Source organism: Eleutherodactylus coqui, chromosome 5 (assembly GCF_035609145.1).
Source record: "Eleutherodactylus coqui strain aEleCoq1 chromosome 5, aEleCoq1.hap1, whole genome shotgun sequence".
Classification (NCBI taxonomy): Eukaryota; Metazoa; Chordata; class Amphibia; order Anura; family Eleutherodactylidae; genus Eleutherodactylus; species Eleutherodactylus coqui.
Window position 1 is genome coordinate 164824864 of NC_089841.1, and position 17429 is coordinate 164842292.

The 17429-nt window shown below is 46.5% G+C and overlaps 1 protein-coding gene across 1 annotated transcript in view; it reads left to right on the forward strand.

Annotated features, from left to right (window-relative positions):
• The window catches only part of GCN1 (GCN1 activator of EIF2AK4), a 65320-nt gene that overhangs the window by 475 nt on the left and 47416 nt on the right, over positions 1–17429 (forward strand). The window contains exons 2-13 of the mRNA XM_066603661.1: positions 5505–5607; positions 6539–6602; positions 6686–6817; positions 6898–7006; positions 11795–11893; positions 12038–12172; positions 12271–12339; positions 12412–12520; positions 12606–12680; positions 14562–14690; positions 14793–14843; positions 16025–16123. Of these exons, the coding sequence (XP_066459758.1) occupies positions 5505–5607; positions 6539–6602; positions 6686–6817; positions 6898–7006; positions 11795–11893; positions 12038–12172; positions 12271–12339; positions 12412–12520; positions 12606–12680; positions 14562–14690; positions 14793–14843; positions 16025–16123 (1174 nt within the window). The remainder of the gene's footprint in view (positions 1–5504; positions 5608–6538; positions 6603–6685; positions 6818–6897; positions 7007–11794; positions 11894–12037; positions 12173–12270; positions 12340–12411; positions 12521–12605; positions 12681–14561; positions 14691–14792; positions 14844–16024; positions 16124–17429) is intronic.

Sequence of the window (17429 nt, forward strand, 5' to 3'; positions counted from 1 at the left end):
TGATTCACGGACACTTCTAAGATCTTAGTTTACCGTCAGACGCTAACACCCCGCAGTGACTTTGGAGCTGTCAGGCGCCTTCACTACACGCTTGGATAGCTTGCTGCAGGGATGGCGGGCAGCAGTCTCACAAGCCCCCTGCAGCCAATCACTGGTCTAGGGCTGTGCAAGCATGACGGCCGAGTCTGACGACTGGCAGCAGTCGTGTGCAGCGTGTCGTCGCTGCGGATTACAAGGGGGTCTGGGTGCCAAATGTTTTTTAAAATTATAGGTGAAACTGGATTTAAATAGTAAAAGTTTGGGCACTTACCCATCCTCTGCCTCGAAGATCCAGCACTGCAGCCCCGCGGTCCTCCCGGTCATTGTTGGGCAGCAGCTACCACCTGATCAGTGCAGCCAATCAGAGCCGTGAGACGCCATGTTCCTGGCAGCAGGTCTCCCAGAGTTGAACAGTATCTGGCCTCTGATTGGCCACAGCTGTCATGTAGTAGCTGGTCCACAACAAAGACCAGGAGACCCACAGGGCTGGGGATGAGTAAGTGCCCCCTCTTTTGTTATTTTAACCCATTTCCAGGTATAATTTTAAAAAATTGTCCAGGAATCGGACAACTGGTTTAAAAGATGAGAATTTGTTCGTTTGTCTCTTGAAAAACATTCTTTGTAATTAAATCCAGCCAATAATTATAAATTTGGTTTATAGCTACACTTATTAAAATGTTTCAGTCCCCAGATATTCCAGGACTAATGATATAATAGCGCCACCTGCTGTTGCTATTGTGTGCCCCTCAGTAATTGCTCCACGCTGGTCACACCTGCTCAGTGTTGCTGCCCTCTCTGCTCCACTGGGTATATGGAGGGATCCCTGGTGAGGAGAGCGGCTGCTTCTGAAGTTGTTGTGGCTTCTCTGGTGTCAGAAGAGATGCTGAGCAAGTGATAAGAGAGGAGACAGTGTTACTGTGCACAGGAGACTATAGATTGCTGGGGGTCCGACCACTAGGACTCCAGCGATGCCTGAGGGCTGCCCTCCAATTGCACCTGTGAGTGGAGCAGTGGTGCGCATGCTGGATTGTTGCTCCATTCTCTTCTCTAGGGCAGGTGGACATTGCTGAGCACATAAATATCCATCTGTTGCATAGAAGTGAATGGAGTGTCAGTCAAGTGTGCGCACTGCTGCATTCACAAGGCCAAATTGCAGAGCAGTCCTTGGGATCAGACAGACTCGGCCACTACAAAGGAGATCTCATTCAGGCGGTCCAATGTTCCCCAAAGACCTTCAGCAATCACCCTGAATTTAAGAATATTTAATCTAGGGAATTGAATCGCCCGGATAAACCATTGCCTCCGTCAAAATGTCTGGACCTCTTCTATCCATTTCCTCCTGAGCTTTTGGCGAAGAGGACTTCCACAGTGGATTCCCGGTGACCCGTTTTTCCTACTCAACCAGTCTACCCTTGGTAGATGGGGCTTCCCATAAGGATCCCCCAAACAGACGCATTGAGGCCTCAGCTAAATCTGCCTTGTAGGCTCAGCTCTTCGCCCAGATTTTGCCTCCACAGGGGTCTCCAAGGCAGTTTTGCCCTGGGCTAAACAACTGAGATGTGGGATCTTGGCTGGTTCCCCATTGACTGATCTGGGCAACCAGATTGCCCGTGCCAGAAAGTGTATCTGCTCAGCCTCCTTGGATTTTGCTAGACGCACCTCCCAGGTCTCTGCTAACATAGTAGCTATTCGCAGAACTCTGGGTGAAGGCATTGAATTTTGACACCGCTTTAAAGTGATCCTTGGCCGGCCGGCCTCCCTTTCACTGGAACTTGTCTGTTTGGGCCCAGACATGACGAGATTGTTTTTAACCCTTTCTAATCCACTGTCTGATGTCTAAAGACATTCTGTTTGAAGGCTGTAAAGCTTCCGATGTCAGAAGACATCCGGCAGGGTATTCTTACTGTCGATTACTGGCTGCTCTGTTGTTGGGGGGCCTCTCCAGCATGTCACATACCGCAGTACTGGCACTAGCCAGCAGATGGCACCATTGTATAAAGACAGAAAGAGAAAGCCCCCTAGGAAACCCTGAATCCAAAATTGGATTGCAAAGGGTTAAAAGCCATAGGCTGCAAAAGTTCCCTCCTCTCTCTAGACCCTTAAGGTCGCTGCCCTACTTCCTTTCGGAACTTCTTTCATGCAAAAGAGTCGTCCACTTCTCAGGATGGGAAACCATCTTTCAAGCCTTGCCCTTCCTGGCCACCTCACACCAAACCAGGACGCTTTCGCTCTAAGTAAGGAACCCACAAGTCTGTCTCTTCCTGAAGAAACACCTCCCCTACTCGAGTACGTGGCTCAAGTGTGAGGAAGACTCTTTATGTTCTGGAAAGTTTGGTTGTTGATGCAAGACACCTAAGACAGGGAAGTAGTTTCCACGGGATACAAAATAGTTTTCCTCTATTCCCCACGATCGTTTCTTCCAGTCCCGTTCCACTCCCTCATCCCCATTCTCTCTTGCGTCAGATTTCAATAAGACCCTTTGGTCACTCTTGGCGCGAGGCGTCGTCATTTCAGTCACTTCTTTACAGCTGACAGATAATCTGAATTTATAAACCACTTTAAAATTCTGAGCTGGAAGGGGCCAAACTTTCTATACAGCCTAGAGCCCATAGTTCTGGCTGTTGGTCACTGCCCATCATCCTCTGTTATCACCTAGAGTATTCATTATTATCACCTTATTTTCCATAAAGCTGTCTGTTGGGAGAAAAGGCCAGTAGCAGAGGGTAGGGGGGCACAGATGATCAGCAGCAGAGGACATTCTTGCCAACATCTAGAGTATTTTCACATATAGCTGAAATACTGTGGATTTGGGTGCAGAAAATCTGCAACATTTTGTGATGGAGGCAATATGGATGAGACTTTAACCCTTTAGTGACCAGCCCAGTTTCTTTTTACATACTGGCCTGCTTGGCTTTAATCCCCTAGGAGGTAAAAACATGCTGCCTCTGGGGATTAAAGCTCTGGAGGCTCTGGCCGTGACAGCTCCATGCTGTCTGTTACTGGACTGCGGTCACCGGTCACATGATCGCTGTTATGCAATGGATAATGGCGATCACGTAAAAGTTAAAGGGGTTGTCCCGAGGCAGCAAGTGGGTCTATACACTTCTGTATGGCCATAATAATGCACTTTGTAATATACATTGTGCATTAATTATGAGCCATACAGAAGTTATAAAAAGTTTTTTACTTACCTGCTCCGTTGCTGGCGTCCTCGTCTCCATGGTGCCGACTAATTTTTGGCCTCCGATGGCCAAATTAGCCGCGCTTGCGCAGTCCTGGTCTTCAGCAGTCTTCTATGGAGCCGCTCGTGCCAGAGAGCGGCTCCGTGTAGCTCCGCCCCGTCACGTGCCGATTCCAGCCAATCAGGAGGCTGGAATCGGCAGTGGACCACACAGAAGAGCTGCGGTCCACGAAGACAGAGGATCCCGGCGGCCATCTTCAGCGGTAAGTATTGAAGTCACCGGAGCGCGGGGATTAAGGTAAGCGCTCCGGTAAACTTTCTTTACTTCCCTGCATCGGGGTTGTCTCGCGCCGAACAGGGGGGGGGGGTTGAAAAAAAAAAAAACCCGTTTCGGCGCGGGACAACCCCTTTAAAAGACAGTTAAAGTTTGATGTTCGGTTTGGGCCCCGTTGTGCATCCAGACAGAAGATTAGGACCACAATGGGTATGTTTCTGAGAACGGGACAAGCGGGGGTATCCATTTTGGGGTGAAAGTCTTCATTCATATGTGTACAAAAAAAAACAATTTTTAAAATGACACAATTGCCAAAAAAACGAAAATCGTAATTTTTTTCCTTCTGCTTTGCTTCGATTCATTCAAAAACTGTGGGGTCAATTTAAGCAGTACACCCTTAGATGAATTCGATCTGGCGTGCGTGAAGGCCAACTAATCAAGTTGATGCAATCTGCAGGACATTTCCTCAGGAAGCTTAAGGCCCTTTTTTCACAGCCCAATTATTGAGCATGAATGTTTCTCTGAACACTCGTTTGCCTGACTTTCAGGCCGTGTAAAAGGACCAACAATCAGTCACTGCTGGTTCATTGACTTCAAGTAAAAAAAAAAGTATTTGTTGGTGAGCTGTACCTCTTTGTGTAAATGGGGAGCTGTACCGCTGGCCTGTGGCACAAATGATTGTACCAGCGATCGTTCATCCCCATAAACTTGTGTAGAAGAAAATAGTGTACCGATCGAAATGCGTGTTGCTCAGCTATTTTTTATATTGGGATGAGAATTCTTGTGTGTCCTTTTAATATGCTACTAAATGGTTAACTTTACAGAAGTGCTTGTCGGGGCCTGCTACAGAGCAGTAGTGAAATCGATGAACTGACTGTGCTTGGGACTAATGGCCCTTTTACTCGGGCCAACAGTCTTTTAAGCGACTGCACAAGTGCTGATGTCACCGCTAAGGTCATTAGAACTCGTGCAGAGCGTTTACACTGACAGACATCCCGCTGGATCGCTGGCTTCCCATCCGCTTCCCCTCTATATTCTACAACTACTATATGTTCCCCCACAGTTTATAATCTATTACATAGTAACATAGTAACATAGTATGTAAGGCCGAATGAAGACATTGTCCATCTAGTCCAGCCTGTCTATCCTACTGTGTTGATCCAGAGGAAGGCAAAAAACCCCAAGGCCAGAAGTCAATTGGCTCTTTTGGGGAAAAAATTCCTTCCCGACTCCCTAATGGCAATCAGACTGTTCCCTGGATCAACCCCTAATAGTTCCTACCTGCCTATATACCAGGATTGACACTTAAACTAAAATTTATATCCTGTAATATCCTTCTCCAGAAAGACATCAAGTCCCCTTTTAAACTCCTCTATGGATTTTGCCTATTGAACTGTGTTAATACAATTATTAAACATGAATGGGCAGTTTTTATTGCAGCCCCTCTTATAGTCACCAAGAGGTTGTGTCTTATTCGTTACCTCCTAATTGTTATTTCTTAGAGTTCTCCTTTTGGTCTTGCATTAATCTGAATCAGGCCTCAGGTGTACAGTGGTGTATGAGAACCATGTTACTGCAGGAGGCTGGATGGCTACTGGAGTACGGGGACATGAACACTGCGGGTGTCACCTTATGGAGCTCTGTGTGATGCCCCCCTACATGATATTGTCCCCTTAAAGAGATTAGCCCAGTAATATGGTGACTTAGTCGTTTTTTCGAAACATGGGAGATAAGAAAAAAGCAAAATGCAGAAAGATAGGACATACTGTGATTGTTTTTTTTTAAAGAATTTTTCTTGCTCCACATCACAGGAGTGAAAACTTTGCAAATGGGAAGGAAACCATTGAAAAGCATTGGGTTCATAATTTCGCATTTTCACTCACTTTCACATCACACGTGTGAAGGCACCCTTTATATAGTGATTCTATATATCCAGTTTAATATAGGCACTTGGCTCCGCCTCTCTTACTTTACTTCCCTGATTAGTTGTATTTCTACTCCTTATTCTAGGTGCAAGATACTCTGAAGAAGTTTGCAGCAAAAGTCACCACGTCGAGTGTGAAGGAACGGAAAGAGATTTTGAATGAATTGAAATTATGTATTTCTTCTAAGGGTGAGTGTCGTCATTGTAATTATAAATGCTCTGATTTTTATGTTTCCAAAGAAGATAGGCCTCTTGCCTTATCTGTATGTGATGGCGTCTTTATTTAAGGCCGCATGCACACAGCAGAGTCGGATTCCGCATGCGCAGTACAGATTTTTTTTGTTTAAACTCCTACTTTTTCCACGGAATCCTCTCCCTGTGCGCAATGTCAACTGCAGACGGGTTAAAAAGGCTTCCATTGACTTCAATGGAAGCTGTCTGCGTGGACACCGCAGGAAAATGGAGCATGCTGCGAATTTTCATCCGTGTGCTGAAACCACAGTTAGTTATGCTAGTGTGCATGAAGGATCACTTTCCCATAGCATGCTATGGAAGGTATTTTCTGCGGAATCCAAAGGTAGTCGCCCGCTCCGGATTCCGCAATTCAAATCCGCCCGTGTGCATTCACCCTAATGCTCTATTGGTGATATTAATCAGGTGATCCAATATTATTGCACTTGGGATAAAATTTGCATCCAGTCTTGTTTGTTCATTCACTTTCACACTTGACCATCGGAATAAATACCATGGCCTGGCCATGTATGGCTTTAGTAAGCGTTATGCATATTTTACCCAGGTACTTTATGACAGAAATGTAGGATTAATTTTGCTGTTTACAATGTATTTAAAGGGAATTGGTCAGATACCTTGAGCCCTATAGGTTAAGCTTATGGGCTGAAAGTAGCAGACCTGATGAATCCTGGGATGTAAGTTTTATACTTACCTTCCCTGCTGTTCCCCGGTCTCAGCGCTCACACCTGCTGCTGAATACATTGTGCAGGGACGGTAAGTATAAGTTACATCCTTGGACTCATCAGGTCAGCTACTTTCAGCCCATAAGATTAGCTTATAGGGCGCAGAGTTGCTGACAGGGTCTCTTTAAGTATATTTGTCCTTACAGATCTGCCAGAGGCTGCTGTTAAAGGTCTCTCCAAATTATTCTGCCTAACATTGCATCGATACAGGTGAGTTTTCCTTAACTGTTTTTTATTGGGTTCTCTCAAAGCCTTTGACATCACTGGGTTATGCTGTTTTTGTTACTTCGCAGAGATGCAGGATCCCGTCGAGCCCTTCAGTCGGTTATCCAACAACTGGTGGAATCCCAGCCAGACGCTACTGCTAAGAATATTCTGCAGTCTCTTCAGACGTCTGGAGTAGGGAACAAGAATGTAGAACCCAGGTAACTTCTGATTTATACTGCTTTACTATTAGTAACATGCACGTGTCATTGGTGCTCAGTTATTCTTTCATCTTTTACAGCAAAGGTAGCGGCTCCGCAGCAGCATTGGCCTTGTCATGGACTTGTGTCATTGCCAGGGTTGTGTTTTCCATCCCTGACAAGCAGGAAGGAGAGACCTGGAAAAAATTGGTGTGTATTTACCTTATGTACCTGGTATATGTAATGGAAAATTCCTGCAGCTTTGTATTAATTGGTTTGTGTATTTTGACTATTGACTAGAGTCAGGAGGCATCAAGAGTTCTGATACAGGGCGATTCTCACACTAGGAAACTGAGACAAGAAGTAAAAGATATTTGAGCAATGTTTGATTCTAGGGCTGGGAGATTAATCACATGAATTTGATAAATTGGCCACCTTAAGGCTACACAATAGTAAAATTAGTATTATCCCTACCCTGAGAGGATATACACATACATGGGGTCTTGTGCACATACAAGCTGCAGGGAATAGTACAAATACAGGTGGGGGCTGCAGGGATAGTACAAATACAGGTGGGGGCTGCAGGGATAATGCAAATACGGGTGGGGGCTGCAGGGATAATACAAATACGGGTGGGGGCTGCAGGGATAATGCAAATACGGGTGGGGGCTGCAGGGATAATGCAAATACGGGTGGGGGCTGCAGGGATAATGCAAATACGGGTGGGGGCTGCAGGGATAATGCAAATACGGGTGGGGGCTGCAGGGATAATGCAAATACGGGTGGGGGCTGCAGGGATAATGCAAATACGGGTGGGGGCTGCAGGGATAATGCAAATACGGGTGGGGGCTGCAGGGATAATGCAAATACGGGTGGGGGCTGCAGGGATAATGCAAATACGGGTGGGGGCTGCAGGGATAATGCAAATACGGGTGGGGGCTGCAGGGATAATGCAAATACGGGTGGGGGCTGCAGGGATAATGCAAATACGGGTGGGGGCTGCAGGGATAATGCAAATACGGGTGGGGGCTGCAGGGATAATGCAAATACGGGTGGGGGCTGCAGGGATAATGCAAATACGGGTGGGGGCTGCAGGGATAATGCAAATACGGGTGGGGGCTGCAGGGATAATGCAAATACGGGTGGGGGCTGCAGGGATAATGCAAATACGGGTGGGGGCTGCAGGGATAATGCAAATACGGGTGGGGGGGGCGGGGCTGCAGGGATAATGCAAATACGGGTGGGGGGAGCTGCAGGGATAATACAAATACGGGGGGGGGGCAGCAGGGATAATACTAATACGGGGGGAGGGGGTTGCAGGGATAATACAAATACGGGGGAGTGGGCCGCAGGGATAATACAAATACAGGGGGGCTGCAGGGATGGTACTAATACAGATGAAGGGGGGGGGGGCTACAGGGTTGGTACTAATACAGGGGGAGTGCTACAGCGATGGTACTAATACAGGGGGAGGGCTACAGGGATGGTACTAATACAGGAAGGGGAAACTACGGGGATGGTACAAATACGGGGAGGGAAAACTGCGGGGATGGTACAAATACGGGGAGGGGAAACTGCTGGGATGGTACAAATACGGGGAGGGGAAACTGCTGGAATGGTACAAATACGGGGAGGAGAAACGGCAGGGACGGTACAAATACGGGGAGGGGAAACTGCGGGGGACGGTACAAATGCGGGGAGGGGAAACTGCGGGGGACGGTACAAATGCGGGGAGGGGAAACTGCGGGGGACGGTACAAATGCGGGGAGGGGAAACTGCGGGGGACGGTACAAATGCGGGGAGGGGAAACTGCTGGGATGGTACAAATACGGGGAGGGGAAACTGCTGGAATGGTACAAATACGGGGAGGGGAAACTGCTGGAATGGTACAAATGCGGGGAGGGGAAACTGCTGGAATGGTACAAATACGGGGAGGGGAAACTGCAGGGATGGTACAAATACGGGGAGGGGAAACTGCAGGGATGGTACAAATACGGGGAGGGGAAACTGCTGGAATGGTACAAATGCGGGGAGGGGAAACTGCTGGAATGGTACAAATGCGGGGAGGAGAAACGGCGGGGGATGGTACAAATGCGGGGAGGGGAAACTGCGGGGGACGGTACCAATGCGGGGAGGGGAAACTGCGGGGGACGGTACAAATGCGGGGGAGGGGAAACTGCGGGGGACGGTACAAATGCGGGGGAGGGGAAACTGCGGGGGACGGTACAAATGCGGGGGAGGGGAAACTGCGGGGGACGGAACAAATGCGGGGGAGGGGAAACTGCGGGGGACGGAACAAATGCGGGGGAGGGGAAACTGCGGGGGACGGTACAAATGCGGGGGAGGGGAAACTGCGGGGGACGGTACAAATGCGGGGGACGGTACAAATGCGGGGGAGGGGAAACTGTGGGGGACGGTACAAATGCGGGGGAGGGGAAACCGCGGGGACGGTACAAATGCGGGGATGGGGAAACTGCGGGGGAGGGGAAACTGCGGGGGAGGGGAAACTGCGGGGGAGGGGAAACTGCGGGGGACGGTGGAAACTGCGGGGGAGGGGAAACTGCGGGGGACGGTGCAAATGCGGGGGAGGGGAAACTGCGGGGGACGGTGCAAATGCGGGGGAGGGGAAACTGCGGGGGACGGAACAAATGCGGGGGAGGGGAAACTGCGGGGGACGGAACAAATGCGGGGGAGGGGAAACTGCGGGGGACGGTACAAATGCGGGGGAGGGGAAACTGCGGGGGATGGTACAAATGCGGGGGATGGTACAAATGCGGGGGATGGTACAAATGCGGGGGATGGTACAAATGCGGGAGAGGGGAAACTGGGGGACGGTACAAATGCGGGGGACGGTACAAATGCGGGGGAGGGGAGACTGCGGGGGACGGTACAAATGCGGGGGAAGGGGAAACTGCGGGGGACGGTACAAATGCGGGGGAGGGGAAACTGTGGGGGACGGTACAAATGCGGGGGAGGGGAAACTGTGGGGGACGGTACAAATGCGGGGGAGGGGAAACCGCGGGGACGGTACAAATGCAGGGATGGGGAAACTGCGGGGGAAGGGACAAATGCGGGGGACGGTGCACATGCGGGGGACGGTGCAAATGCGGGGGAGGGGAAACTGCGGGGGACGGTGCAAATGCGGGGGAGGGGAAACTGCGGGGGACGGTGCAAATGCGGGGGAGGGGAAACTGCGGGGGACGGTGCAAATACAAGGATGGCTGGCGGGATATTCCTACTACAGGTGGGTTGCGGGGACTACACTACCTCAGGGGAGATTGTGGGGGATAGTACAAATACAGGGGGGACTGCAGTGGATGGAACAAGTACAGAGGGGCAACAGAGGATGGTGCAAATACACGTGGTTAATACAAAGGCAGGCGGCAGGGGAGGATGGAATAAATACAGGGGGAGATGGTTGGACTGTACTAGTACAGGGGGCTGCAGGCAAAGGTCCTGCTGCAGGGGGGCTGCGTAGAACATTGATTGAAATCTGGAGATGACGGGTGGGGCTGCGGAAGAAACCCTGTAACCTACCGGGAAGCTATGGATGTAAACATATCAGGAAGGCTGTGATGACTAAGGGGTGGATAATACATGGGTGGCTTTGATTACTGAGGAGGTAGAACCCAATCCCTCATGTAAATATTACTTTGAACCTCTTTCTTCTACATGCAGTAAGCGGCATGCTTGCACAGTAAAGGAGCGTTCTCACAGTCACCATGATGTAGAATTCCATCTGGGGGTTCCTCACAATGCTGTTTTCAGCAGCTGTCACTTTGGCAAGGTTTCTGTTATATTTGGAGTATAGAATAATGTAGTCAACTACGTTATTTGATACTCCTAAGATAATGGATACTAAAGTCCGTCCCACTAATGACAGTGACTGGTTTCCTTAGTTTCTGTTCACAGGTTCCTCATAATGCTGTTTTTGGCCCCTGTGATGGAGCTCCCAGATGGAATCCCACTGTATGGTGAAAATCCCTGTGTGAACGCTCCCTTATTACTTAAAAGGAACTCGTCAGTTCCTTCAAGGCCACTAAACCTCCATCATGCCTTCATACAGCTGCGTTTAACTTTCTAAAGATGCCCCTGTGACAAGCTGCTCCTCAGCATTATCTAGAAAAGGGAGTTATAACTTACTGGAGATAAGTCAGCATGCGGAGTGAAGCAAGATGTGTTGTCTTCACATGCACCCAATGCCGGTGGAGAAGAGTCCTGGACTTATCTCTAGTAAGTTATAACTCCCTTTTCGATCATCCCAAGATGGCCGCTTGTCACAGGAGCATCTTTAAAAAGTTAAACCCAGCTGCAGGTCAGCAAAATGGAGGTTCAGTGGCCTCACAAGTGCTGACAGGTTCCTTTAAGATGTACTGATCATTAGAATTGTCCTATACAAGTCAGGTAATCAGTGTATATTAAGGAATTGCTGTGCATGCAATTCCCATAGTCAAAATGTGTTTGGATATTCTTTTAGCTTGTTTAGCAAATAAACAAGAAAATCGAGATTAGAATCAAGAAAATTTTGGAGAAAAAATGAGATTTTAATCTTGGGCCAAATCAGCCAGCCCTATTTGGTTCCCTATGCAAACTGACATGTATTTACCTTGTATGTTGCATAAGAAGGTCTGCCTACAGCATAAGCTGGTAAGGGCCCCTCCAGCCTCCACGTCTGCATATTGGTGAAGGCCTCTGCTTATGTGACCTCAGTAATGGCAGTAAACTTCCGCTGTAACATGTCTTTGAGGATGTCACTTGTTTACGACTTACTGCTATATACAGTAAACCCCACAAGAAGAAATCAGTAGGCAGCCACAGATTTTCATAAATCTGTTCAGAATCTTCATCCATGTCACTTTTCTTAGGGAATCATAAAAAATGACCAAGTAATGGTTGGGTTTCCTAGCCAGTGAATCGCCTATATAACATAATCTTCACATGTTCAATCTAAACCTTTTTTCCCCCTAACTTTTGATCTTTTTCTCCTGCTCATATTAGGTTGAGTGCCAGTCATTTCTGCTGGTGGACATACTAGGTGGCTCGCACAGGCATGCAGTGCTAGGGTCTTCCAAGAAGATGAACACGTTATGGAAGGAGGTGTGTGATGACTTTTAATGTTGCAATGCCAATATATCAGACAGCACTTTACAATCATTGTATAATAAATAATAACATATTTGCATATTCAATTAAGAGACAAACATTCTTCAGTCTTGCTGTATATATTTTCTCTCTTCTTAGAATCCTGGCCTTGTCTGTAAATACCTGGATGCACTTTTCAGCCTTGAACCCAGCCAGAAATACGCTGGCATGCTTGGCCTTGCTGTACGGTTTTGTGTGAAGCAAAACCAGGGGGCTTTGCTGAATAAATACCAGGTAAGCAGGAGGAGCAGGCATGTGTTGATGAAATAGCTCTAATGTAAGTGAAGGGTTATTTTTGTTACAATTGGTCATTCTGTTTCTCACCCCTGCAGAGTCATCTTCTAGATTTCTATGTCAAAATGGTTCTTATGAGTAAAGTGAAACCTCAGAGCTACATACTGGTAAGGCATTTTCTTGTTAGTTGCTTTGCGTAGTCTGTCACTGGCAGGTATTTGAATGTGTTCTACTTCTAGGAGAGTTGCACCCCACTCCTGCAGCGTCTGTCACATGATGAATTTAAAGAACATGTCTTGCCCATGCTACAAAAGTCTCTCCTACGTAGTCCTGAAAATGTGATAGAAAGTAAGTCTATTTGCAGTTATTTGATAACCAACAAATGCCTATATAAATTGAATGAGTGGCTATCATACTGTTACTTTCCTTTCAGCTATTTCCTCACTTTGTGCTGCCGTGACCCTTGATCTGAGCCAGTATGCCCTTGATATCGGAAAAGGCTTGGCTGGTAAGAATTAACCTCTTAATAGTGACAAACACTTGAAAAGTTTCTCATTTTTGTATGTAGATTAAATTAATAGTTAGAAGTTAAAGGATTTTCTGATACACTATTGATTACCTGTCCTCCAGGATAGGTGGTGGTAATAATCTTTATTTGTATAGCGCCAACATATTCCGCAGCGCTTACAAAGACAAGGGGGATACAGAAAGACAAAAGTACAAAAATTACAGAATCACGGTTACATAGTAATCAGTTGATGGAAACAATACGGGTGAGGATCCTGCTCCACACAGCTTACATACTACAAGTAATGGGGGGATGCAGAAGGTAAAGGGCTGGAGATGTGCACGGTATGGCGAGGTGGAGGGTGTGGGATGCTATACACATAGACAATGGTCAGTTGTTCAGCCGTGTGACAGCGGGATCAGTATGACTGCAGGGGGCAGTTGATGGTGGCTAGCAGGGATTGCAGTCAGTAGGTCAGGGAGCATGTTATCAGGTGGAGTACAGAAGGGTTTGTTTAGGGAATGCGGTATGCCTTCCTAAAGATGTACGTCTTTAGAGCACGCCTGAAGTTTTGTAAGTCCTGGATTGCCCGGATAGCCTTTGGTAGTGCATTCCAGAGAACTGGTGCTGCTCTGGAGAAGTATTGGAAGCGTGAATGAGTGGTTCAAATTTAAGGGGCGCGCAGTCTGGTTTCGTTAGCAGAGCGGAGAGCCCGGGCTGGGTGATGGATTGAGATGAGGGAGGCAATGTAGGGTGGTGCTACGCTGTGGAGGGCTTTCTGGATGAAGGTAGTGAATTTGAGTCAAGGGTGTGGCTTTCTAAGTAAGCCTCTATATCAACCTGCAAGGTAGACACAGAGCTTACCTCTTCTCTATTAATATTATTAAGTTTGTCCTAAATACTCTAAATGCTTCAAAGATCTCTATTGTAGAATGGACCACTCTCCCAGTTCCAGACCAGATTTGAGAGACGTTCATTTGGAGGAACAGTGGCTGAATGGCTCTAGCGAGCCAGCACCCACATTTGTCACCATATTCAAAATATTCTTTCCGGACTTTGTCCCTGTAGCCCAAAGAGTTCTGGTCAAGGATCAATAGGATTTGCTGATGAAAGGTAGACGACTCTACCTTCAGGGCAGTGGAAGAGGCTGCTCTCATTGGTGGTCTCCACAGCATATAACCAAGCCAGGAGAATCTTCCGTTTAAATGACCTCTCCTTTTTAAGTCTTGAGTCATGAAAGATGAAGTCTTCTCTTAAGGCTCACTTAAAAGCTTCCTACTAAATGGGAGCCCTGGTGACATCTCTGCTATGGGTAGTCAAAAAATCCTTCATAGCCTCTGTGATCTCTCTTACACGGAGTGGGTCATTTAAAGGATTGCCATTCTGTCGCCGTGAGTTAGCTCGTGTCTACTGTCATAAACCGGAGTGTAATCAGACCACAAAAAGGAGTCAATAGAACATTTTGAGGTAAGTTAGGTATACGTTTAAAGGAGTGTTCCAGGACTTTGATATTGATGCCGTTTCCATGGAATAAGCCCTCAATATGAGAATGTTGGGGGGTCAAATCCTAGCACCCCCACTGAGTAGCTGATTGAAGGCACTGTGGCACTCAAGCAAGCATTGTTCCCCCTTCATTGTTTGCTAGGCACAGCCTTATGTTTTCTATTGACTTTTCCTGTTACTTTTGGATCACGGTTACTTGGTCCCTTTTAAGTGGATGAGCTGCAATATACTTCAAAACATATGGAACTATGCTTGGTAAACAATGGAGGGGATGCAGCATTTGTCAGAGTGTATGAGCAGCTTAAGAGAACTCTTGTAAAATACCTTTGGTTAAATTTATATTCTAATTTCAATATATGTTCCTTATTTATTTTCAAGGGCAATTGAAGTCCAACAACCCACAACTTATGGATGAAGCAGTGGTGGCTTTGCAGAATCTGGCCCATCAGTGCAGTGACCCGGCTGCTGTTGAGGCATTGGGAAAGCATTTATTTGCGATCCTGGGAGGTAAGAAAGAAGATATGCAATTTCTTAAATTAAAAAAATGTATGTTAAAATACTCTCAATATCTCTATGGATAATTTTGTTATTGAATGACATATATTTCAGGTTCAGAAGGAAAGCTTACAGCTGTGGCTCAGAAGATGAGTGTCCTTTCAGGTAAATGTTCCTTTTTTGTTTTATGGTGCTGGGATCCATACAAAGGCATATAGACTACAGATATAGTCTGCGGCACAACTTGTAGTGTAGTCAGTGCGGTTCTCTCTGCATCTCTCCATTGTGATACAGCATGCATCCCAGCATGTCACAGTTTTCCTCACAGAATTTGGAGAACCATCAGTTTTCGCCTGTGTCAAAATCGGAGATGTGTACGTTCTCCGAGAATATTATGGGCAGCATATTCAGGATCCTAAAGCACGATCCCCAAATATGCTTGTGTGCATGAGCCCTAATTCTCATATATCTTACTGATATTGTTTTTGCTTTGAGCCCAAAGCCTAGCTTCTGTTGCCTTACTAGGCACTTACTTGAATAACAGTATTAGGAAGGCTTATGAAACCTGTATTTAGAGTCCTCAAACTTTTCCGGCTTATCATATATATGATATTATATGGGCTTTTGTTCTAATAAAATGTATCAGCCAGTTCGTAGGAGAACTTGTACTGAGCAACATTCAATAATATGTGCTGCTACATACAATTCTAGGAGAGATGGATCACTCTCACTTTGTTTCTATATATCTCATAAAGTTAGGGACATACTAGAAAAGCATCAAATTTTCCTCCTCGTGTTCTGGTGATTATGCGGAATGCAGTGATGAGCTTACAGTTTTACAACACTTGGCGTCTGTCCAGTTTATAGGTGATAAATATGTGATGATAGTGATGCAGCAGGCAGCTGCACTTCTGTTGGAACTTAAAACCATGATAAATTGTTTAAAGCCCCCTGTCCACAGCTGAGGCGGAATATTGCTAGCGATATTCTTCCACTGGGAGGGGGGAGGAGCACTGACAGATCTCCAGAGAATCGCAGCATGCCGCGATTTAAATCCTGCAAGCGGAGAATCGCTATGATTCTCCACTCGTAGATGCCGGCGCTGCTCTTTCTATAGTAATCCTATGGAAAGCTCTACAGAGCGTGACCCGCGGGCGATTTATTGCGGATCATCACCCATGGACAAGCAGCCTTATACACACATTTTTTTTCTCCTAGTGGAGCTTGTTTTTTGTAGAAGGAGCAGGTCTAGAGAATTATCCTTGTGCTGCTTCTGTCTTTACTGGTAAATTGGTGATTATATATTGCAATCATTTTCCAAAATGTAATTGTTGTTCCTTTCTAAGGGATTGGTGCTCTAAGTCGCCATGTTGTTTCTGGTACCTCAAGTCAGGAGCTGAGCATGACCATTTCAGAATTGTTTATTCCTTTTCTACAGCAAGAAGGTAAGAATATTTTTGCCAATGTTACTTTGTTTTTTTTAATCCTGTTTTATTATTTTGCATAGAACAGCAGTATATCATTAAGAATGGGAGAAAACTCCCTCACAAAAAAAGCTATTTTGTTCATTTTGTCAGGTTGTTAATTTGCACAAGTGTCATTCTATTATGTATATTTAGATACTATATCTAATTTCTGTCTTTACCTCCCATCCGCAATGTGAATTTAAAATGCTTATTAGAGATGAGCGAGTATACTTGCTAAAGGCAATTGCTCGATCGAGCATTGCCTTTAGCGAGTACCTGCCCGCTCGAGACTCAAGGTTCGGGTGCCGGCGGCGGGCAGGGAGCTGCGGGGGAGAGCGGGGAGGAACGGATCTCCCTCTCCGCAACCCCCCCCCCACTCCCTCCTGCTGACAGCCGCTACTCACCGCTCCCCCGGGCCGGCACCCGAACCTTCAGTCTTGAGCGGGCAGGTACTCGCTAAAGGCAATGCTCGCTCTAGCAGTTGCCTTTAGTGAGTATACTAGCTCATCTCTAATGCTTATATATCCTTATCGGAGTGTCAAGTTGTTGTAATTAGATACTCTATTCAGGCAGGTTTTCTTTGTCTACAAGCTTGTAGTTAAATACATGTATATAGATTTGAAACCAGAGTGAACTTGCATATGATAAATACAAGAAAAATAAACAGTATTCATTCTCCTGTTTTTTTTTTCTTTCGTTATTGCCTTTTGGGTCCCCTGATGTGTTTCAGCTGCCCCATTTTAGGTGTGCTATATGTTGCAAGCCACAGTTTGGAGATCACTGTCTACTATGTAGCCTAAAGTTGCCTTACATGTAACGATAATAGTTAAAGCAACACCAAACCTAGAAATGATTGAAAAAATGAAAAGGCAAACATTTGGCTATTTGTCCATCTACAAAAGCATTGCAAGCTCCTGAATGAAATGATCTTGTGGGAACCTGGGAAAGAAACATGGGGCTTTCACACTTTTTAGCTTTCTCCTATGCTGCTATATTGTAAAGTCAAGTCTTAAAGTTGTTGTCCAAGTGTACACTCTAACCCGATCCTAAATTTGGTGGGAAGAGAAGGCACTGCCCAGCAGGTATTGTGCACAGGTTGTAATAAGTGCACAATGCTCACTGGGTGTTGGAGCAAGTGTACCACAGTAGTGTCTTTCTACAAAGTGAGCTCGAATGGAAGAGTTTGCCTGGACAACCCCCTTAACATGACTGAGCTCAGTCTTATTGCAATTGCAGTCAGAGAAATGGGCGGAGGTCTCTACTACTTCCCAGGCAAAGCAAAGCA